General features: G+C 37.4%; 1 protein-coding gene across 1 annotated transcript in view; it reads left to right on the top strand.

Annotated features, from left to right (window-relative positions):
* The window catches only part of LOC127879230 (chromosome-associated kinesin KIF4-like), a 72734-nt gene that overhangs the window by 11645 nt on the left and 36241 nt on the right, over nt 1-24848 (top strand). Inside the window, exons 2-9 of the mRNA XM_052425963.1 lie at nt 11250-11485; nt 11812-12005; nt 12480-12557; nt 14416-14582; nt 15007-15101; nt 22954-23079; nt 23422-23653; nt 24562-24664. Of these exons, the coding sequence (XP_052281923.1) occupies nt 11260-11485; nt 11812-12005; nt 12480-12557; nt 14416-14582; nt 15007-15101; nt 22954-23079; nt 23422-23653; nt 24562-24664 (1221 nt within the window). The 5' untranslated portion in view covers nt 11250-11259. The remainder of the gene's footprint in view (nt 1-11249; nt 11486-11811; nt 12006-12479; nt 12558-14415; nt 14583-15006; nt 15102-22953; nt 23080-23421; nt 23654-24561; nt 24665-24848) is intronic.

The raw sequence follows: 24848 nt of genomic DNA, 5'->3' as shown, positions 1-24848 counted from the left end.
TGTGAAAACTAAAGATTGGGAAATAGGTGTATTTAATTGTTTGCTCTCAAATACTTTAAAATTGATTACTTAGTTAGTGTTGCACACATGCCAGAAATTGCAGGTCCATATCGGGACTTTCCATTAAAAATGTCGGGACATTTGACCAAAAAGCGGGACACCTAAAATGATCAATGATGCCACCTTCACTGTAGTCAGTAATCAGTAAAGTACAAAACCTCATAATTTCTGGCAAATATTGACGATTATGTGTTTACGAATTTCATGAACACACACGTTCACCATTTTCTGGAAGTATACACACGTGCACTATGCGGATGAATCTATAACGTGAACTGTAGGGTATGCCTCTATTTGACTTCAATCTGGGACAGAGGCATGAGTAGTCGTTCAACATGATGTGCGCGCATTGAGCACTGTTTTAATTCAACAAACCATCAATTAACTCAAAATTTAGACTGATTCAATAGGTACAATTTTTATCCCCCGCCATAGGCGGAGGGATATTGTTTTGGCGTTGTCCGTCTTTCCGTCCGTCTTGAGTCATATCTTGGAAATGCTTTGGCGGATTTCATTTAAACTTGGTATGAGTATATATATGGATAAGGGGATGATGCACGCCAAATGGCATTGTACACCATCTGTTAATAACGGAGTTATGGCCCTTTTTATCTTGAAAAATGCTTTTTGTGTGTCCGGAGCCATATCTTGGAAGTGCTTTGGCCGATTTCATTGAAAAATGGTATGAGTATATATATATGAATAAGAGAATGATGCACGCCAAATGGCATTGTACACCATCTGTTAATAACGGAGTTATGGCCCTTTGTATCTTAAAATGCTTTTTTGAGTGTCAAATATAACACTTTTGTGTCCAGAAGCATATTGGCGGGGGATATTTATTCAACGAATTTGCTTGTTTTTCTAAAAAATCGGTCAAAAACTAAAGTAAATTTATATGAAACATCAATGTGTATCGGTCAGCGCTCAATTTGTTGGTATAATACACTGAATACCTCGTAATAGAATCTTTGGACTTGATTTGGGCCATGAAATACTAAAGCAGTCTGCGTTCACTACAATGCATCTATCGCTAGCAATTAGCGACCCCTTTCATACAAACACCATGGTGTGAATGCCTGATAAAATCAATAATTTGCCGATAGAGCACTGATAAGGGGTCAAAAACAACACTGGATCACTCGACTGGTATATATGGTTTGTTAATTAGGAGGCAATGAAGGGATTAGCATCGGTAATTTAAGCAAGACGGAGCTTAAATAGCGAATTCTATATATATAGCGAGTTCTTTAAGGGTGACCTTATAGAACATATGTCGTTTTGTATGAATGTCGGGACAAATTGTGTCACATCTGGACACCGGGATAAACACCCCAAAAGCAGGACTGTCCTGCCAAGATCGGGACGTCTTGCATGTATGAGTGTTGTCAAGTTGTCAATACTATATTTACTTAGGTTCAAGTCATAGAGGTGTATAGGTAAACTAACTTAATGTTATTTAAAAAAAAACAAAAAAACATTTAAACCTTCAATTGGGAATTTTTTTACAGTAATTGAGAAAATTGTAGTTTTTTCCTAGTTGTGGAAGTGAAGTTTTCGGGTACTTTATAAAGAAGGAAATAAATCGCTGTTTAGTTTATTTTCAAAATGCAGAACTATTGCTTAAACTTTAGTACATATAATATTGACAACTTGACAACATTTTGATATCAATTTTAAGGGTTTTTTTAAAGCAAAGTTTCAGGGGGGTTTTGCTCTTTTTATGCCCCCCGATCGTATGATTGGGGGTATATTGTTTTGGGCCCGTCTGTCTGTCATTCTGTCCCAAAACATTAACCTTGCATTAAAGTTTTGCAATAACTTTTGCAATATTAAAGATAGCAACTTGATATTTGGCATGCATGTGTATCTCATGAAACTGCACATTTTGAGTGGTGAAAGGTCAAGGTCATCCTTCAAAGTAAAAAAATACAATCCAAGGGAAGAAATAAGCTTTAAAAGGGAGATAATTTCTAGGGCTGTCACGATACGCCGTGAGCGTACTGCGGTATATCGTGGTACGGCAACACTGTATCGCGGTACGTACCGCAATATTTTACAGAATATGTATCTGTGAAGAAAACAGCAGAATAACAAGTTTTACAAACTTTATTAAACTCAATAATCAGAAAACACTGGTATCATAGTATGACTAGAAACTGTAAAAGAAACTGAAATAAACTTGATAGAAGTAGTCATTGTTATTGTTCGCGTCTTTTTCTAAAATGTCCGCCATGTTGTTTACAATAGCTGTGACTACGATCTGTGTAAATCGAACGCTTCAAGGGCATGTTCAAAATGCGGAGTCAGCGGGCCCAGTATTGAAAATCCGTAGCGTTCTGACTCTTCCTCGACTTATTCAGAATCTTAAGATAACATGATTCGGAAGTGCCATGCTTTGAACGATCGATATACTAAAGAAAGAAAATAAGAAATAGAATAAACATCTTTTGGATAATTATGAACTTATTTGCAAAGGAAATCTGTCCCTAATTCCAAAAAAGGTACGGACCCATACATTGCCATATTTTAAACGTGAAAGTTAAACATCTACAAGTGGAAGCGCTTGCTTGACCTGGATATTAACGGATTATTTATTTAGCCCTTTTGAATCGCTTCTACATTTTTCAAAACGATATCTATATCAAAATAATTATGTAATGTATTTATATCTGTGCTAATATAGTAATATAAAAAAAACGGTGCGGCAACGCCGTACCGTGGTGCGATTTTTTTTCACGACATGCACCGTGATATACCGGTGAATCGTGACAGCCCTAATAATTTCTCAACCTGTCAAATGATATATTGAAATTTTATTTCAAAGTGGCGCAATAGGGGGCATTGTGTTTCTGACAAACACATCTCTTGGGTTTTTTTCAAAATTGGACTGATACTGGTATCAAAGTGGAAGGAAAACATCTTTATTAAAAATTAACACCATGAAAAGAACCATGAATATATATGAGTTTTTTCAACGCTGATTTTTTTTACACCTTTCTGTCAAATATTGATCTTAATTACAGAGTTATTTAAGGGCTCAAAATTAATAGTAGGACACTCATAAAATATTAATTAAAAACCAAGATTGCAAGTGAAGACTTCAAGACACTAGCAATGTTTGCGATTAAAGAAAATATGATGAAAGATCATGCTGAATGCTGCAATGAACTTGATGTCATGAATGCTGATCAGTTGGTCTATATAATTAGGGCTGTATTGAAAAAACATCATGGATGGCATGTACATCACACTGAACACATGTTGCATCTGCTAGCTTTTTTTACAAATCACTCAACTCATGTTTATCAAAATTGCTCGCAGGAATGAACAGTCTCATCCAAGAAAGGCTATCCAGAGTTGTTTGCTAACAGGAGAGAAAGCAAAGAGACCTGATATGGGTCCTTACGGTCCGAGGAACTAGTGTCTCTCTATATATACATGTAGAATGATTGAAGCAATAAAATATGAATGTTAAGCACTCTTAAAGTTGTTTTATACTGCTAAACTAATGTCAAAACTTGCTTTTTATATTTATAGGAACTTTTGCGAGAAAGTATTTGATTTTGTGAGTTGGAATTAAAGCTGCTTGCCATTTTTGGCAAGAGGAAAAATAAAGTGAGGCCTGGATATTATTGAATGCATTTTTTTCTTACTTACCTTTAGTTTTTAATTAAGAGCGGCTTAATTTAATCAGATAAATATGTGAAAAACACTGGAGTAACTCCTCTATCTTAGGCCTAAAAAAATTAATGTTGTGGTTCCGGTCACCCGACCCTACCTAGAAAAATGCGCCGACCCTAAAGTTTTTATTGACCATGCCGACCCTAAACTATTTTTACTGTTTTCCGGTAGGATAAATATCAAAGCGATATCGACTTAGCCTAAAATTGTGAGAGCCGGTTTATGATCCTCTGTCAATTACGTCATGTATCTCTTGACCCATCTAAAGCCCGCCTTAAGGCGGATCGTCGTTGTAATAGGCCAATGAGAGCTCACGCTTTGAATGAGCGACAACACTCGTAAGCAGTCATACCTGTACCTGCAGTTAAACCATGCAGACGAAGACGTAATTTTCATAAGTGTGTGATTTTATGGTAGTTTGTTGGCTTTGTTATCTAAACACACTCATCGGTCCATAAGGTGTACACCTCCACGATGAAATCTTGGCCACTTACTTAGAAGACAGATGATGGCAACCGGTTGAAATCCTCATGGATATTGTGCATTTCATGCATAATATGGTCAAAACATGTATTCAACACGTAATGCGCTTTAACAAATTATCGTTGAATTAATTAGGCACAACTGTAAATGTTTCGTTCGATTCTCAAATGAGCATTATTCAATTTGTAGTCCGAAACACGCTTCCAAATTTTAATGCCAACGCGACATTAACACATTCTCGTGTCAAATAAACAGTGCTTTAGCCTTTGTCTCCATAAAAAGCGCGCGAAAATTATTTAGACATGTAAAATGTCGCATGGAAAATGTGGGTGTATTTTGTGTTGTATAAAACATGAACATCACGTAAGGTGATAAACGCGTGTTCAGTGGGAAAAAAACACCGATTGGACGTTATTTCATCACATTTATTTACTATTTAAATAGTAACACATGCCAAAATGTATTTGATACTTAAGAAAAATGGCGAATGTTTGTGTTTCTTGAGCACTTTTATCGTATTTACCAGAATTTGCTTTACAACTAGAATATACGGGATTATCTGGTTATGAGTAGCGACGGGAAAATTAGTAAGTATATGCAGTAATAGATAGACAGTATGGTTGATACGGATATATTAAGGAATCGATCTAGACGGGATTATTCGTATCTATGCGGAAAGGGTCAAACAATTTTTTTTAAATGTCGTTATAAATGATGTCATTGCTGTTTTTTTCTTGAAGAGTCATAACGCATGAAATAACTTCATTTCACTCTACAAATATAATTAAAATAACATATGGTGGATGCAGCCCATATTACCCCTAACGGCCCTGCGCGTCTGAAAAAAATCCTGTGGAAAGCACTGGGTTAGTTTCATGCGATTAAGAGTGGGTGGTGTAAAACAGTGATGTTTTCAACTTTCAATTACGTGATTTAATAACATTGATATATTCTTTGATCATGTTGCATTCATTTCGTTCATACACTCGTATTAAACTTAGTTTTTGGGCGTAAACTGGAATCATGGTGGTTGTACAGTTGGTTTTTATCAAAGGTTGAGTCTCACCTGGATGGAAAAAAGAGTTGTTAAAATGATAAATATACAAAGAAGATCACTACACAATAACGGGAACACTTTTCTATGGTGTACATAGAGGTTTTATGTGAAAACCATCCACATAAAATGACTTTTAAAAACAGTCATCTTGTCAGGAGAAAATAAGAAAATAAAATATAAAAAAATAAAAAATCGACCTACCCTACCTAGAAATTTTGGCAATGTTACCAGAACCACAACATTATGTTTTTTAGGCCTTACCAGTATTTTAAAAAAAAGGCAGTAAGTGTTACTTACATGTCTGTACAGTCACTAAAATGGCTTCTTTAAGCTTAAAGTGTCCTTTGGACAAATGGGTCTGGACATTTGGCTGAAGAAAAATATAATTTGCGAATATGCTAAAATCTCGTTAAATTTCATTGAAAACATCCACCATTTTAATCCAGATTGTTTGTTTTTTTACTATTTTTTCTCTTTGTTTCCATGAATGTTGAAGCGCATTTGGTAGCTGGCCAAACAACATTGAGTTAGCTATGGGGTAATATTGGGTAATTCATGCGCAGATAATGGAATACACAGTTGAAATTGTCGTCCGCCTGTAATATAATGGCCGATGGCAAAAGTCGTATATAAAATAAGCAAATGAAAATAAGTGTAACACTCAATAAATTATTTTTAAGCTGATCACTTTACAACTTTCTACCGTCTATCGATCTGAATTAAAGGATGATAATTAAATAATTAGTTACATGTCGAAGATGTTACACCTTTCTGTTCTTGATTGACATTAAAATGTTATAATTACTTTGTTGTTTTTTACTCACAAACTATGCTATTGTAAAGTAATATGTCAACCAAATAGTATATTAATGACGTATTTGCTAGGGTACTTGTTTTCACTTTCTGTAGTCAAACGATATGCACATTTTTATGTGCAAAATGCATACAATTTTTCGGACTCTCGTTTTCGTATTTTTTGTCAATTAATATATTATATTTTCGATGTTCTTTATAAAAAAATAGACTTACAAATACAAGTGCGGTGATACGGACGGTGCAGAAAAATATTTACCAATTTCCTTTCATGAGGCAGAAGACAAGTGGAGCTTTATTTGATAATTACCTTTCAGTTGGGTATATGTCGGAGTTCAATTTCAGAAAAAAAAATAAAATCCCTACCTACCTACCCACCCAAATTTACCTGGGTCGGGTTATGCCAAACAAACAATTTTTTAAGGATGGCCTGAGCAACATATTTGACCGCAGTATCCCAGACTACTTAACGAGAGCGCCGATGGCGTTAAAAGCATAGGTGCAAGATACAGGGAAGAATGGCGTCACGTGGTATAATGTAGTTCGATATCGCCATCCGCGAATTTCTCAAATCAATAATTTCAAACAATTACCGACTATTTAAATAGATAATCTTTCCATTTACATCAGTGTTTGAAACGCTTATGAACAATAATTACCCAAGCCTTTCAAAATTTAAGCACGGACAGATCTATATCGAACTATTCTTTTCACAAATGCAAATAGACGCTACCCTATTCGTCTGCGTCAAGAATTTGTCGTAAAACTTGTGGTAAGCGTTAGATGCAGACGTGCACAACAGATTGAGTTATGAATACAGATTTCTGAATGCAGATTTTTATAGAAACTCCTCACAGCAGTTACTTCCCTTGCTTCGCCCGGTCAGTAACTTCTAGTATAAGGGAGGCCACTGCGTAGGAGATTGAGATTTATAGTGCAGATAGAATTGTTTTACGAACGAAATTTGTTTTAGGTTATAAGAAGATTTTTTAACATAAAACGGTCTTAGAAAAATTCACTAAAAACGGTGTCAGCAATATTCTTGGAAAAAACGTTAGAAAAACGTTTCCAAAAAAAAAATGTAAGAATGACCATATACTAAATTAAATAGATATTTCGTCTGATTTTTGATCAGGTAAGGCTTCATAAAGGGCAACCGACCGATGTGGATTTTCGAAATGTGGTATATACCATAAGCATAGGTGCGTAAACGCACCTATGCTAAAAACTAGACATTGAGGGCTCAGTCTGAACTTCTCTGCATTTGCCAATTTGACATGAGCCAGCAATACATGATACATAATGTTCCTGTAATGATGTTGGAATGTTGTTTTATGTCGATATCATGAATTTTATGATTTGGTTTTGTAAGGCCTGAATTAATCATATTGGACACAATTCTGAGTCTATTTAAGCTTATAATGTGTCACCTTTATGGATTATCAATATTGTTTAATATTTTAAATACCATAAAATGATTGCTTACTATGTAGTTTTTTATCAACACTCCAAATATATTATTTGTTGTAATTTGTTAAGTTGTTCCTGTGGATGTTTAAAGCTGGCGCGATAAAATGGGATATAAATGTAAATTCTTAATGAATTGAATGTCCATGAAAATACATAAAGACATGAACTATGACAGGACTGTGTATTCATGGGGTTTTATCTGATTTTGGGGAAAGGGCCTGGCCTTTTTTGAGAGGGGAAAAATCACGTGAAACGCCAGATTTTGGGGAAAATAAGGAAAGTCTTAAATAATCAATTTAACATATTTTACTGTTTTTTAAACAAATTCAAGGCATCAGATAATTTACTTATAACACTGTATTATGTGAATTGGGAATAAGACATCAATTTTGGAATAAATTGTGTTTTATCAAAAGTGCATAATATGCAGTTTTATCTGTTGTATTTATCTGGATTTTTTATTAATTAAAAAAAAATCCTCATGAAATGATACTGTGTCCATGCAGCGCATGGACACGGTTTAAAAATACACTTTAAATGATAAAAATTCAATCACTGTTAATGAAAAAGTCATGGAAAATTTCTAATTAAGCTTAAATTATAGATAATATTTTACAAAAATAAATGTAGATCATGAAATGAATAGTCTTGTTTGAGAAAATCACCAAAATGATGTCCATTCCCAGTTTGATGTCTTATTCCCAATTCACATAATACAATGTTTTATGCAATATTTTTCTATTTTCTACACTGGATCAGGTTAACTTATATATTTAAAGGGGAAAAAAAAATTGGGGGGGGGGGGGAAGAATATGATATCTATGGGAAAATTTTCCTGCTGAGGGGAAAAAAATCCTAGGGAAAGGGCCGTTTTTCGGCGGGTCACAAAGAAGGAAAAAAAAAATTGGTGTAGTCATTGACGTAGGATGTTTTTTAAGGCATTACTTCCAATCTAATGTAGATTGGCAGGGGTCTTGCGTGTGGGCGAAGTGGGCGATTTCTTTGCCCAATTATTGGCAAATAATCTTAACTTCGCACATGAATTTCATTAAGGCGATGTGACTTCTCCTCCTTTTAATGATTTACTTTGTGCCAGACATTGACCGATTAAAATCAATTTGATGTGGAGAATTGGACACAGGAGGATTCTCAGCCATAAATTGTCCCATTTACAGGTCATGCAAAGTTGAACATTCAAAAGAACAGTCTGGAGCTATTACACTTCTTGAAATTGTTAATAGATGATGCCTTAATTAATTGCCTTGTGCTGGCTACCAATAACTATGCTTCAGCAATGTTAAATGGCCCATTAAAAATACTAAGGAATGATCAAATTGGAAGAGGTAACCTATCACTGGCAATAAATATGGGGCTCATTTACAGGTCAGATTTGGAATCTCCGCTGCAAAATGAGATATTTTATGAATTTTAAATTTAAAACAAATATTTGTAACAAAATATGAATTTGATTTAATTCAAAACAAATGTTTTGTAACAAAATATGAATTTGATTTATTAAATGTTTAATTGCTTAAAGTAACAATCACGCTCAAAAATATCGAATATTTCGTTAAATAAAGCTAACCCATAAAAAAATCAATGTTCCTTTAAGCAAAATGCAAAATTTCAACGTTAGATGTTGTCTGGTAGAATTGATTTAACGAGATACAAAATGCTCGTTTTTATTTTGTTGTGGCCACAAATAATTCCATTTATATCTCCCTTGAAATATCCGAACATTTACGGGCGAACACGAGATTGGATACGGTAAGCGTCGGAAGCATGACATAGCTCTCATGAATAATCATTCTGTGAAATCAAAATGAATTCTGGGTAACTGGAACTTAGCGAATGCGAAAATGGCTTGTATAAATTATGCAAATGAACGCAACCCGAATGAATCTGATCCTGACTAGAAAGCGAAAGTAGATTACATCGTGGAACGATATTTAGATATTTAGATGCTTAAAACTTGCCGAATGCTTGTAATATAACTTTTTTCATCAATGTTACTTGTTTTTAGGGTCTTCCTATTGTAATTAACCATCGTATGGTACTACTTGTTGTCGAATGTTTTTATAATACAGTAGCCGTATGTATTGGTGAGCGTGATAGTGACTTTAAAATTAACAAGGAAGTAAAAGGATTCTGAACATTACTGGCTTGTTACAATTGAAGTTTATTTGATACACCTTGTCAGGGAAAAAAAACACCATTATAATCAACAATCAATTAGAAATAAGAAAAATGTCGGTTTTATACCCTTAACATGTCTTATTGTTTAAAACAAGTGAAGAGTTGATTATACGCTGAGCAGAAACCACTTATCCGTTAAATTGCCGCAAAATATACGTAATACTAAGATCTATGAGGCAAATGTACCATTTCTCCCAAAGATGTTACTAATTCTCCCTATTTTGGCTTTAGGGAGAAGTGACTTCTCTCTAAATTTTGAGCCTAGCTAGACCCCTGATTGGAAAAAATTGTGCTCTAAACATTCTTAATGATTTTATCCATGCAACATTTTTATACGCATGTTTTTCAAAACGGGACGTACATTGTATTATAGTTTCACCCTTGGCGGGTGGCGGCGTCCACAGCAGTGTCTGTTCTCAAATTCAAATAGTTTTCATCCGATCTTCACCAAACTTGGTCAGAAGTTGTATCTAGACAATATCTAGGTCAAGTTCGAATATGGGTCATGCCAGGTGAAAAACTAGGTCACGAGGTCACTTAGTGCATTTCAAGCATTTAGCATGGTGTCCGCTCTCTAATTGAAGTACTTTTCATCCGATCTTTTACCAAATTTGGTCAGAAGTTGTGTCTAAATGATATCTATGTCAAGTTCAAATATGGGTAATGCCTGGCAGGTCAAAAACTAGGTCACGAGATCACTCAGTGCATTTCAAGCATTTAGCATGCTGTCCGCTCTCTAATTGAAGTAGTTTTCACTTGATCTTCACCAAACTTGGTCAGAAGTTGTATGTAGACATATCTTGGTCAAGTTTTAATATGTGTCATGCCGGGTCAAAAACTAGGTCATGGGGTCTCTTAGTGCATTTCAAGTATTTTGCATGGTGTCCACTCTCTAATTGAAGTACTTTTCATCGGATCTTCACCAAATTTGGTCAGAAGTTGTGGATAAATGATATCTAGGTCAAGTTCAAATATGGGTCATGCCGGATCAAAAACTAGGTCACATGGTCACTTAGTACATTTCAAGCATTTAGCATGGTGTGGGCTCTCTAATTGAAGTAGTTTTCATCCAATCTTCACCAAATTTGGTCAGAAGTTGTGTCTAGATGATATCCAAGTCAAGTTCAAATATGTGCTGCTTAATTTTCAAAAATATATCATTTTGCCACTGAAATGCTAAAGTTATCAAGTTGTCCAAAACCTTCAAACAGGCGTATCTTTTGACAGTTTGGCACTCTTGTTTGTTTTAATAATCTGCTGGAAAATAAGGAACAAAGATTGTTTTTGATCAAGAATATAACATCTTCTTATTTTTGCTTTTAAAATTATTATTTTGACTTGAAACTTGTCCATTTTGTGAAATCCCTCGTGAAAACATTAAAAACATCCAAACCAAAATTATAAAGGTCTGAAGACAGAACTGCTATGCCTGCATCAGCCATCTAGTATCCATTCATTATTGGCTGATATTCAGATTTACTTGCAGGTGGATAATCATGTCTACAGTAATTCCTCTTAGGGTGGCAGTACGTGCCAGGCCACTAATTCAGAAAGAAAAAGATGAAGGGTGTCAGGTGTGCTTGAACTTTATACCCTTTGAGCAGCAGATCATTTTAGGAAAGGATCGTAACTTCTCGTTTGACTTTGTGTTCCGGCCCAATGATCCGCAGGTCCAGGTGTATGAGGATGCTGTCAAGCCACTTATTGAGCACATCTTTAAAGGTTTGTGTAATACTTTAATGATTTAGATATTTTCAATTTTGTCTTTCTTTGTGTTTACGTATGCATTTGTTTACAGAATCTAATGCCACATTAACAATAATTCATTGAGTGTAATTTAAACAATACAATTTACCTAATGCAAATTGAATAGACTTAAGCTGTGCGAGTGGCAAAAAGTGGCTTCCAACATGTCAAATCTGATACTCTAGAGACATGTCATCAAAAAGCATATTTTAAGACCATCTTACACAAATATTTCTAATTCACATGTACTATGTGTATGTGTATGGCTACATTATAACAGCCCATTACATCTGTTTGTTCAGGGTACAATGCCACTGTTCTTGCCTATGGCCAGACTGGCAGTGGCAAGACCTTCACAATGGGCGGAGGTTATGAAGATTCCTTGAAGATGGATCCAGATGGGATGGGAATCATCCCTAGAATAGTGCAAGAAATATTTTCTCAAATAGGTCAAAGGGAAAATTGCACATATAAAGTTTCAGTCTCATATCTAGAGGTTAGTAGTTTTTCAACTTAAACTAGCTTACTGAAAAGAAAACTTGAATAGTTTAAATGTTTTAATAGGTAAAACATATCAACAACGTTTGCAAGACAAAATGGAACATTTATAAGTATGAAACCTTCAAGAAATTGGGTGACATGTATAATTGTGTGCAACTGTCTGTCTGTCCATAGGTTGGTATGTAGACCATTTAATTCTGCACGATATCTAGAACAAGCCTGCATATTGGTATGATGGTTACCTGGGAGGAGAGGAAGAAGTGTTTTGGTAAAATTAAATAGATACATAAACATGTCAAACTCATGTAGCCATTTAAAGTACTCTAAATACTTATGAAAAATTCTTAAGCACGCTATCAATTGTGATAAAACGCCATCTAGACATTACTCTATTCCCTGATATCTAGATAGAATATTATATTTTGTCGTTTTTTTTTACCAAAGAAGTGTCCCAAAAATTCTGTTCCAGATCATCAATGAAGAACTTCAAGATTTGTTGGAGAAAAAAGACAGTTTGGCCATCAGGGAGGAAAATGGGGCAATCAAGGTATACATTGGGTGCAAATGCCCTCTTGCTGTATTGCACCTACATGTAACACCCTTTTTGTGTTGTGTTTTAATTAACAACATTATGTTGTGGTGTACATTTGTGCCAAATTATTATAAAATCCAGCAATATATTGCAAAGTTATGAATGAGAATTGTCAAGCGGTTAAAAGGCCAACTAGGCCACACAAAAAGTAGGTCTGTTTCGGGTCTCCAGAGTTGGCGCTGACCCTCAACTTTTTATTGGGGTCGCCAAAAAAAAAAAAATTGTTCATTTTCGTTCATATAAGATGTAATATCAAGCAAACAAAGCATATATATACATGTATGTCTGATAATAAGATTTAGTAGCCTTCCATTCTAGTACCCGAAAGACAAAAATATATATATATATAAATCCCTACCTACCGACCCTGTTTTTTTTTCCAAGGAGACCCAAAACGGCCTTTTTTTTGCCCTATGACTTAACCTCTGACATTTGGCATACAGAGATTCATGTTGTATGTGACCAGGAAGTTTCACACAGATGGACTTAGGCACAGACAGACATGAATAAAGCAAACCTTGCATGGCTTAAACAAACATGGCTTGCATTTATTTTTATGCCCCCCTTCGAAGAGGAGGGGGTATATTGCTTTGCACATGTCGGTCCGTCCACCAGGTGGTTTCCAGATGATAACTCAAGAACGCTTGAGCCTAGGATCATGAAACTTCATAGGTACATTGATCATGACTCGCAGATGACCCCTATTGATTTTGAGGTCACTAGGTCAAATGTCAAGGTCACGGTGACCCGAAATAGTAAAATGGTTTCCGGGTGATAACTCAAGAACGCATACGCCTAGGATCAAGAAACTTCATAGGTAGATTGATCATGACTCGCAGATGACCCCCATTGATTTTGAGGTCACTAGGTCAAAGGTCAAGGTCACGGTGACCCGAAATAGTAAAATGGTTTCCAGATGATAACTCAAGAAGGCATACGCCTAGGATCATGAAACTTCATTGTTAGATAGATCATGACTCACAGTTGACCCCTATTGATTTTGAGGTCACTAGGTCAAGGTCACGGTGACCCAAAATAGTAAAATAGTTTTCGGATGATAACTCAAGAACGCATACGCCTAGGATCATGAAACTTCATAGGTAGATTGATCATGACTCGCAGATGACTCCTATTGATTTTCAGGTCACTGGGTCAAAGGTCAAGGTCACTGTGATCCGAAATAGTAAAATGATTTTCGAATGATAACTCAAGAACGCATACTCCTAGGATCATGAAACTTCATAGGTACATTGATCATGACTCGCATATGACCCATATTGATTTTCAGGTCACTAGGTCAAAGGTCAAGGTCACGGTGACCCGAACAGTAAAATTGTTTCCGGATGATAACTCAAGAACGCTTTTGCCTAGGATCATGACACTTCATAGGTACATTGATCATGACTCGCAGATGACCCCTATTGATTTTCAGGTCACTAGGTCAAAGGTCAAGGTCACAGTGACAAAAAAACGTATTCACACAATAGCTGCCACTACAACGGACAGCCCATATGGGGGGCATGCATGTTTTACAAACAGCCCTTGTTTAAATAGTAGTACATGTATACACTTCCCAGCCTTTTTTTATTGTGCTACACTTTTATAAGCGTTCTGAATTAGAATTAAGAAGCAATCCAAAGTTTGTTGAAAATAAATTAATTTTGGTATTTTTTACTTGTTCACCTATATATAGTGTAATTTCAATTATTGCAATTAAGAAAGTGCTGGAAATTCCAATACATGGCTTCAATTTAAAAAGTTTGGAGAAAAAAGAAGAACAATTTGTTGAGTATTTCTTGACTGCTGTGAACAGATCCCTGGCTTGCGTGAGCAGCCTGTGGAGCATGTCCAGGACATCATGGGGTTACTGCAGCATGGCTGCAACAACCGCACTACCGCCGCCACCGCCATGAACTCAACCTCCAGCCGCTCACATGCCATCTTCACCGTCTACATCCAGCAGACCAATAAGGAAGACAGGTCAGTGGAAGATATTGCATACATGTACATAACACATAGAAAACTTGGTGTGATAGCAAATATTTTAATGTACAAATTTGTTTAAGTGCCTGAATTACTGGCTAACATAGATTGTTCCAAAAACTTGTTACTTAATATGTTTAGGCCCAGAGTATATTTTAAAATAATAGCCTGTTAATTTTGCTTTCCCACATTACTGTATAGCAATTATTTAAGGATGGAAAATGTGTTATTTACACTGGTAAAACAAAGTGACAATATCAATTATAATCATACAAATTAAGCTCGAATAGCTACCAGTAAATGTGTATTTACAATGGTGCGAAGTGGGATCAGGAAATAACAGAAAAATAAAAAGTTTGCAGGAAGGGGTATACTTGATTTTTTACATGGAAAAACCCTGATTTTTACTAACATTGTCTAGCAACGACTTCTGGAAGGTGAAACTACAGCTGGTGGACCTGGCAGGCTCAGAGAGAATCAAGAAAACACATGCAGAGGGAGAGAGGCTTAAGGAAGGTTAGTAACACCTCTCATCTCTGCTTTAAGTCTCCTACATGTGTAGCTGAAGGGGACTATAGGTTTACCACCGGTCCTTCCGTTCTGCGATAACTCAAAAAGGACTTGAGCTATGTCGATGAAACTCTGTAGATGGATGGCCTTTTGGTGAATATGCACATTATTTCAGGGTTTGTTTTAGCGTCAGAAAAAATGGTGGTTGCTATGATTAGGTTATTAATTGATAACTAAAATCTGGATCCTGTGATTACTAAAAAATACTCTTAAGATAATTATGTTGATAACATTTTAATGTTAATAGAGGGAAATATGGGGTTTTGCACATTATTTATTTTTTGCAGCGGCTGTGGTTAAAGATGCTTTGGATCTATAACTATTTTGAGAACTAAAATCTGTATCCCACAATAACTACAAAAATATACAGGCTAGGTTTATGGAACTTGGTGTATAGATAGAGGGCCATGTGGAAAATATGGACATTGTTTCAGTTTTGTCCATTTGTTCGTTGCCTGTTAATCTGTCCATCCCCCAAAACATGTCAAATCTGTAAAATACAGTACTTTACTTAGTATGATTGCAAAATAATGTGTCCTCATTGAATGATGTCATTTCAGTTGTTTATATGTATTTTAACGTGGTGAACGCATAAGCCTTACATCAAATACAAAATTTGACTTTAACACATGTTCTTGTAGACTTTTCTTAATAATTTATTTCGGGAATACAAAAAACTAATAATGTGGAAATGACATCATGAACATAGAATGTTTTAATGTCATAAATACATACCTGCTATCCCTAGCTATACCTTTCTAGGAGGGTTAGCTTCTCCAGAAGTGTCGGAATTTGGCCACCTCTCTAACTGAAAACAGATCAGGTTAAACATAGTACACTTCAACCTAACCGGAAACCAAGAACCGTAACTCATCTTACTTTTCTGGAGAACACCGTGCAGTTCGCCATTTTTCATCGACTCTGAAATTTGGTTGTTTTTATTATATTCTGGGTGGTATATGGGTTTGAAATTGATGAATTAGATAATTTATCGTTTCTGCTTCATTCAGAAATCTTTTCTCGTATTATTTTATTATATTTAATTGAATTTCAACACTTTGCCGGGTTTTTACATGTGCTCATGAATTGAGCACGTGCATTTCGTGGCCTTTTTTGTCAACAAGTATTGACTATATTGTACAGTATTTCAGCTTATCTTTACTGTTCATTTCAATTATTTGTTCAATTTAACTGTTCTCTTACGTAGATTTCTTTCTTTCTAAGAATGAGTTTACAAATTAGAGACTCTTGTGGACACATTAAGGCTTCGTGGGATTCCCACAAGACTTGTTTGTCTTGTACTAATTGTACCGTTGAACATAAATGTTCTGTTAGCAGTGCTTGGGACGATGCGACGTGGCAGAGAGCAATCCGTTGCAGAACGTTTCTAAGCAGAAAACGGACAGATGAACATTCATCAGATGAGAAATTCCCGGTGACTTTGCAGACTTCGGCCGATAATTTGCAGCATCAGTCACGGGGTATAGGGCAAGATGGAGATCGTACTATGCTAACTTCGTAAGAAAGTCGATCAACATCAGACCATATGGTGACAACCGTCAGTCGGTCTATGCCCGATGGCATTGGTCAAGGAATACGACCAATGTCGGACCATTTGGCAGCCGCCATACGGTCATTGCCTGGTGACAACACTGGTCATAGTATGACCGGTAAGTCACCGGGTAACGGACCGGTCCGGTCACCGGTCCATGGCACTGGTCACCGGTCTGTGGTACCGGGGACCGGTCACCAGTCCGTGGTACCGGTCACCGTGGACTGGTCCGGTTACCGGTCCATGGAACCGGGGACCGGTCCGGTCAACGGTCTTCTATCAACAGTGACCGGTCACCAGGGACCGGTCCGGTCACCAGGGCCCAGTCCGGTCACCGGTCAATACTACCAGTCACCGGTCATTACTACCGGTCACAGTTCACCGGTCACCGATCGAGAAAGAGACATCGATCATCTTCTTCAGACTATTCCTCCTCTTCTTCTTCTTCAAATGCATCTGGATCTTCAACTAGTACTGACAATAGAGGTAGACGTTGTACACGATCTCCTTTATCGAGTAGTCCTCATTCACGGCGTCGATATGATCGATACCGATCAATTAATCAGATCTATGAACTGATATTTCAAACTCTTGGTAATGATTATTGCCCAAGACCTGCGGAGATGTCTACTAATTCGACGATCTTTATCACGGAAAAAATAATTTGTACATTTAATCCCAACAGGCTTTCTAAGGCTACACGCCTTCCTATTGGTTCTACTGTATTATCAGTTTTTCAATCGTTGGAATCAGCTAATAAGACCATTCCAATATGAGAACTGTGGAAAGTACTTAAGGATTTATCTGATCCTAAGCATAATGAACGTGCTTTAAGCTACAAGCCTCATGTACCAGATCCAACATCCGGATTGGATTTTGCCAAATTACCGGTTCAGGATCCTGACATCAATAAGCTGTTGCTTGCTATGCCTACTTCTTCAACTTCTGTTTCTGTTCCTTATTCAATGTTGGAACATTGGGAAGTGAGAGAACGCAGATCTCTAGGTCTTACCAACCAGATAGATCTCATGCTATCAACTACTGTGAAACCATTAAATTTCGTGTGGTACGAATTTTCGTGGATTTCGTTGGTCCACTGAACCAAAAATTCAAGTACCAACGATTATTTATACATTTTTAATCCGAAATCGGTCATTTACGAATGTCATTTCCGACATTTTCTTGTGTTGTCAGTTATCCGAGATATTTGTTTTTGTAATAGTTACTTCACTTCAGTAGGTCACATTACACTATATCTATCAGTTTTTCTTTTTTTTATTCATCATCGTTAATGTACGTTTTATTAATCATGGCAAATAAATATAATGAATAGCATTACCAATTGTGAAGAAAAACAAATTTCTTTTACGTGACGTCGTAAAATTAACAGTTTGCATATTTATCATATATGTCAATATGCGCAAATTAAATTTAAAAGAGACATAACGGTTTTCACACATGTATTTTGGGGACCTTATTACTCAAGTGTTTCTACTAGGGTACCGATTGCGCTGAGAAGTGCAAATATTGTCAAAACAACATCGATGGCAATTAGCGAGCTGGGACCCACAAGTGCGCCGCTTTATCGCTCTTATCGGCAATTATCGGCAACACTTTCAAGCTTCAGTGCACATTAACCTCAAGTCTTGCTGTCAACACAGATTAGCAGATTATGCTTCGTTATTACTCTGGTTGTTTTAATAAAAGTATAATTATTATGACAGTCAGTCTTCCCTGAAAATTTGAAATCCACGAAATTATGTGTCAACGAATTAGTTGTTTTTCATTAAACCACGAAATTTCATACCGACTAATTTCTCTACGTTTACATTATTTTGCAGTTGGTGTGTGATTGGTCAGACTCGGTTCCTGAAGAACTTCGTGATTTGTTAATTCATCTTTCACGAACGACATTGTCTCTTTCACATAAGGCTGCTTCTTCAATGTCGGAGATGCTAAGGATTCGTAGAGATCTTATCCTTTCTTCTTTAAATAAAGATTTTCTATTAGAACCGGGTATGAATGCTCTCAAAACGGCACCTCTCTCATCAGGATTTCTTTTCGGTGGAAGGATACAAGACGCAATTTCAGCGGACAAAGATGATCAACTTCATTCGTCTTTAGCTAGAAGCAACTCTGACAACGCCAAGGGGCCTTTAAGCGACCTGCTTCTAGACCAATGACACATCCAGCAGTTAAGAAGGATAAGAGGAATAACCTTTTCTCTAAAAGGCCTTCCTTGAATCCTCGCTCAGTTCTTAACAAACAGTCTTCATTTAACAGACCTTCTGTTTCTCAGAAATCTTCTGTTAAGAAATCTGGTAGGAAGAACAAGTCTCAGCCGGATAATAGTTATTCCAGACCTTTTACCGGCAAGAGTGGACTGCCTGCTTATCAGCCCTAGGTACTTACCCTTTCTACCGCCTTCTCCTCCGTTGCCGGAAATACCAGTAGGGGCCAGACTTTTACATTTTTCAAATAGTTAGCTTCGTATGACTTCGGACACTTGGGTTCATTCGGTAGTTACAGAAGGCCTGACTTTTCCATTTGAAAACAGACCTCCACTTTCTAGCGTCCCTGTAGAGCTGGTATCTCCGCATCCACAGATTCCAGAGTCCATTCTCGGTCTCTTGGAAAAACATGCGGTAGAAAGGGTAACAGACCCTTATTCTCCAGGATTTTACAGTCGTCTTTTTCTTGTTCAAAAGAAAAATGGTTCCTGGAGACCAGTAATAGACTTAAAAGTTTTTAACATGTATCTACTCAAACCAACTTTCAAGATGGAGACTCCTTCCTTCATAAGGAATTCCATCAAACCTCTTCACTGGGGGTGTCCTTGGATCTGGAAGATGCGTACTTCAATGTTCCTATACATCCCAACTACCGGAAGTACCTTTGTTTTGCATTTCGAGGCCAGGTATACCAGTTCCGAGTGATGCCTTTTGGGTTGGCAACAGCCCCTTTTGTCTTTACCAAGCTTATGGCTGCAGTAGGAGCACATCTCCGATTTCAGGGTATTCTGCTTCTTCAGTTCTTCGACGACTGGCTGTTACACCAGCTCGATCGTCAATTGCTTCTGCAACATCTGGAACTTTTTCTTGGAAGGAACTCCTATCATTAGGGCTTCTTTTAAATGCAGACAAATCAGACCTCATTCCATCTCAAGATTTCATTTTTGTGGGAATGAATTTCTTGACTCACATCAACAAGGTCAGAGTGTCTCGTCAACGTATATCAGACCTTTTGGTGAAGGTCAATTGGGTTTTGTCCCAATCTCATATAACAGCTCAAAAGTTCCTATCTGTCAACGGTATCCTGAGCTCAGTAGCAGACTTTGTGCAATTAGGACGTCTGTTCCTTCGTCCTCTTCAGCATTACCTCTCAGATTGTTGGAAATGGTCTCCAGACAATATGTTATCGCAGATTCCTATTCTTCCGGAGTTAATACCACATCTTCAGTGGTGGCTAGACGAGGAGACTCTTGGCAGGAGTGCCCCTTCTTCCTCCGCAACCGTCTTTGTATCTTATGACAGACGCGAGCAAGGACAGGTGGGTTGCTCATCTGGAACCACTCAGTCTGACAGTTTCGGGGTTGTGGTCTCATCAGGAGTCACATCTGCATATCAACAATCTAGAAATGCGAGCGGTATTTCTAAATGTATCTCATTTCCAGTCACATCTTCGAGACTCTTGTGTGATGGTGTCAACAGACAACACATCAGTTGTGACTTACATTCAGGCACAGGGGGGAACACATTCTCACTCCCTGTATCTGGAAACCAAGGAATTACTTGTTCTTTGCAAGACGCTCAACATTTTTCTTCTGGACAAATATATTCGAGGTCGTCTCAACGCCCTGGCAGATGGGTTGTCTCGCAAACACCAATTACTTCCATCGGAATGGACACTTCATCAGGAAGTGACCAATCAGATTTTTCTCATGTTTGGTTATCCTCTAGTCGACCTTTTTGCAACCAGACACAATCACAGACTTCCTCTGTATATGAGTCTGGTTTACGATCCAGCAGCGTGGGCAGTAGACGCGCTTTCGTTCGATTGGGACCAACTGGACGCTTACGCTTATCCCCCACCCATTCTGATTCCCCAAATATTGGCGAAAATCAGGGTGAGTTCGTGTTGCATACTCCTGATCGCCCCTTGGTGGCCCAGGAGATCGTGGTTCAACGATCTTCTCAGTCTCCTGTACAATTATCCCAGGACACTTCATCACAGATCAGATCTTCTATCTCAAAGAGGCAGATTTCATGGGGATTCAGCAATGTTCCACTTACACGTCTGGCCGTTATCAGGCAACCTCTGCAGAAGAAACACTTTTCTGTCAGAGCTTCAAACCTCGTTGCTTCTGCAAGGAGAAAATCCACCAGAGTTGTCTATGATGCTCGATGGAAACTCTTCTCTAATTGGTGTATTTGAGGGAAAATTGATCCCCTGAATCCCTCTGCTAGACGCATAGTGGATTTTCTCATCTACTTTTTTGGTGATAAGAAACTTTCTCTTAGCTCCATCAAAGGATATAGATCTATGATTTCGCATACATTGGCTTTTACTAAATCATCACAAGTCTGTGCTGATCCAGAGATTTCGGAACTGATTCGATCTATGGAACTTAAACGTCCTGTTTCTCGTACACTGGCATATCTTTTTGGTGATAAGAAACTTTGTCTTAGCTCCATCAAAGGATATAGATCTATGATTTCGCATACATTGGCTTTTACTAAATCATCACAAGTCTGTGCTGATCCAGAGATTTCAGAACTGATTCGATCTATGGAACTTAAACGTCCTGTTTCTCGTACACTGGCGCCTAAATGGGATTTGGCTTGTGTTCTTGATTCTCTTACTAAGGCTCCATATGAACCTTTGGCTCAAGCTTCTTTACAGTTCCTAACTTGGAAAACCGTTTTCCTTCTTACTATGGCTTCAGCCAAAAGGAGAAGTGAAATTCATGCTCTTATTATCGAGGATGGTCATCTTCATTTTGATTCCTCAGATGAATCTGTAACGTTGTTATGTCAGCCAGGATTCCTTGCTAAAAATCAACTCTCCTCTATGGCTTCTAAACCCTTCAAAGTTCCAAGTCTTTCTAATACTTGTGGACATGAAGATGATGATAGACTTCTTTGCCCGGTCAGGGCGCTAAAGTTCTATCTTAAAAGAGTAAAGTCTATTCGAGGTTCTCGCAAAAGACTTTTCATTCCGTTAAAAGGGGGGGGATGTGTCTGCGGCATCTACTTCTCGTTGGGTAGCCTCGACTATTAAGAAAGCTTATTCATCTCTCTCATCTAGGCATGTATCCCTGTTTAAGATTAGACCGCATGAATTAAGAGCTCTTTCGGCTTCGTGGGCGTATATTAATAATGTTCCACTTTCTGAAGTGCTTCAAGCTGCTTTCTGGAGGAATCTGACCACCTTTTCCTCTTTCTATCTTCGTTCTCTTGAGTGTCAACAAGACAATTTATATATGTTGGGTTAACTTGTGGTTGCACAAACAGTAGTTTCTTCCATGGCGTAAATGGCTGGCGCTATCCAGAAATTAAAGTACAATGCTGTACTAACGAAGATTATCTGAGGACATATTTCTTTTATCTCTGGCTGAAAAACCTGAATCTGCGTTTTTGCTGTGATGAGAAAATATAACGAGAACCTCCCGCCACAGCTACAAAATCAGCTAGGGATAGCAGGTATGTATTTATGACATTAAAACAAATTTTCTTAAAATAAAATTCATTTTAATTATTAAATACTTACCTGCTATCGGTAAGTCCCACCTCCCACCCCGCTCATCGTTCAATATTTTCATAATTGCATGAAAAGTAAGATGAGTTACGGTTCTTGGTTTCCGGTTAGGTTGCATTGTACTATGTTTAACCTGATCTGTTTTCAGTTAGAGGGGTGGCTGAATTCCGGCACTTCAAGATTTCTGGAGAAGCTAACCTTCCTAGAAAGGTATAGCTAGGGATAGCAGGTAAGTATTTAATAATTAAAATGAATTTTATTTTAAGAAAATTTGTTTCAGTACACTGTGACTTGAAAAGCCAGTTGGTGTGTTACTCATGTTCAATAAATGTGCTTTAAAAGGGTTTATACATTAAATAAAATGCACTGCTCACAGTTAATGTAAAGGTCTGATAATGAACAAAAGATGCCGAAAAAGAATATCCCAAGCATATTTGTCTGACTATGATAAGCTCTGTTTTTTATCGGACAATCCATGCATGTGTACAGGTATCAACATCAACAAGGGCCTACTATCGCTAGGAAACGTGATCAGCGTCCTAGGTGACGAGAACAATACCAACAAGAAGGTTCATGTCCCCTACCGGGACAGCAAACTCACTAGGATCCTCCAGGGTAGGTAGCATAGCAACATGCATCTGGTCTACTGTGTACCATTTGTCTCCTCTACTGTGCTAACATCTTTAAACAAACTATTGTGTGAAGTTTTGAAAAAAAGAGCCAGTACCAGTAGCAGAAATTGCTTTAAGAAAAAGTAACTTCTGTTTCAACGTTCTGTTTATATGGGACACAAATATAAAATTTTATATATGTTTTTCATTTGTACATATATATTATTGTTAAGTATGAATATTAACTGGAAAATGCAATTTATAATGATTTGAATCTGATTTTTTGTGTCCACCAGTTTACATAAAGACTGCTACATGATCATTTATGCTATTTTCACCATTTTAGACTCACTTGGTGGTAACAGCTACACTGTGATGATAGCCTGCGTCAGCCCGGCTGACAGCAATATGGAGGAGACCCTGAACACGCTGCGCTACGCAGACCGCGCGCGCAAGATCAAGAACAAGCCTGTGGTCAACTGGGACCCCCAGACAGCCGAGATCATGAGACTCAAGGCCACGGTCCAACAGCTCACCATGAAGCTGATACATGCTGGAATAGGAGACATCCCTGATGAGTAAGCTAATACTCTCTTGTCAGAACTATGTGGCTTTTGAATGTATGATTGTCAACAAAGAATTGTGTTTTTCATGCATGGTTTGAGTTCGAGTTTTAAATTAAAATGTGAAGAACATTTTGGATTTTTGCAAAATCATAGATGTTTGATTACACATTGCTAGGAATTTGCAACATAGTGTCTGGGTAATCATTATTTACGATGAAATTTAATATATTTAGAAAAGGCTCATAGGGTCTAGATGCCTTTTGATCAGTTTTCAAATTAACTCTGAATATACTTCCCATTCAAATTTTCTTAATTTTCCTGGCATGCGTGTACTTGAAAAAAAGGCATCATCACATACTTTTGACATTTAGAGGACAGAAATGGTAACTTAACAGAATTTTTTTTTTTAAGGTGTTTCTAGATACTTTTCAGATGCTGCCACTCGGGCACTAGATTTTGTGAGCAAATATTATATTTAATTATTGATACGGGGAATACATTTTCCAGGTGCATAAGTCAAAGTTGGGAAAGAGAGCATGCTTGTAGAAGTCTAGCTCGGGATTTATACATTTTTGCCCTTATAATTCAAGGGGAAGAAAATCTGAATTCAGTGGAGATTGCTGTTGCCAAGCTATGTAGAGTCATTGTGCTGAATGTACAAAGTGAGCCTTGTTCTGGGAAGCTGGACTTATGTATGTGTTTAAAGTGTCCTCCCAGATTAGCCTGCAGTCTCCATGGAATTCTATGGAATTTTTAGTTTTAAAGAGGTATCTTCTAAACGCGATCCAGTGTCTGCGGAAAGTGTTGTCCCTGGTTATCCTGTGTTGACTGCACTGTCTCATCTTTGATGACACTTTACGCACATGCATTAATGCCAGTTTTCCCACAATGTGGCACAAAGGTCTCTCTGTCCATATCAGGGAGCTGGAGAAGCATAAGCTGCAGCTGCAGCAGTCACCGGGCAAGACCAAGGAGCTCCAGGAGAACCTCAAGAAGTGGATAGACAAGTGTACCAAACTGGAGGTAACTTACTGCCCTCAGCTCTTGTTCACCATTTGTGGAACAGGACCTGTTCTGATGATATTGGGATTTTCAGATTTCTAGAGATACTTTGCTTTATATTTGGGAACACTTGTTATTATTTGATTAATAAACTTTGATTATTCATTGATAGTGCTGACATAAAGTAGCATGTGTTCTGAACAAA

This window comes from Dreissena polymorpha, chromosome 4 (assembly GCF_020536995.1).
Source record: "Dreissena polymorpha isolate Duluth1 chromosome 4, UMN_Dpol_1.0, whole genome shotgun sequence".
In the NCBI taxonomy this organism is placed as follows: Eukaryota; Metazoa; Mollusca; class Bivalvia; order Myida; family Dreissenidae; genus Dreissena; species Dreissena polymorpha.
Note: the sequence above shows the minus strand (reverse complement) of the source record. Positions and strands in the feature narration are given on the sequence as shown.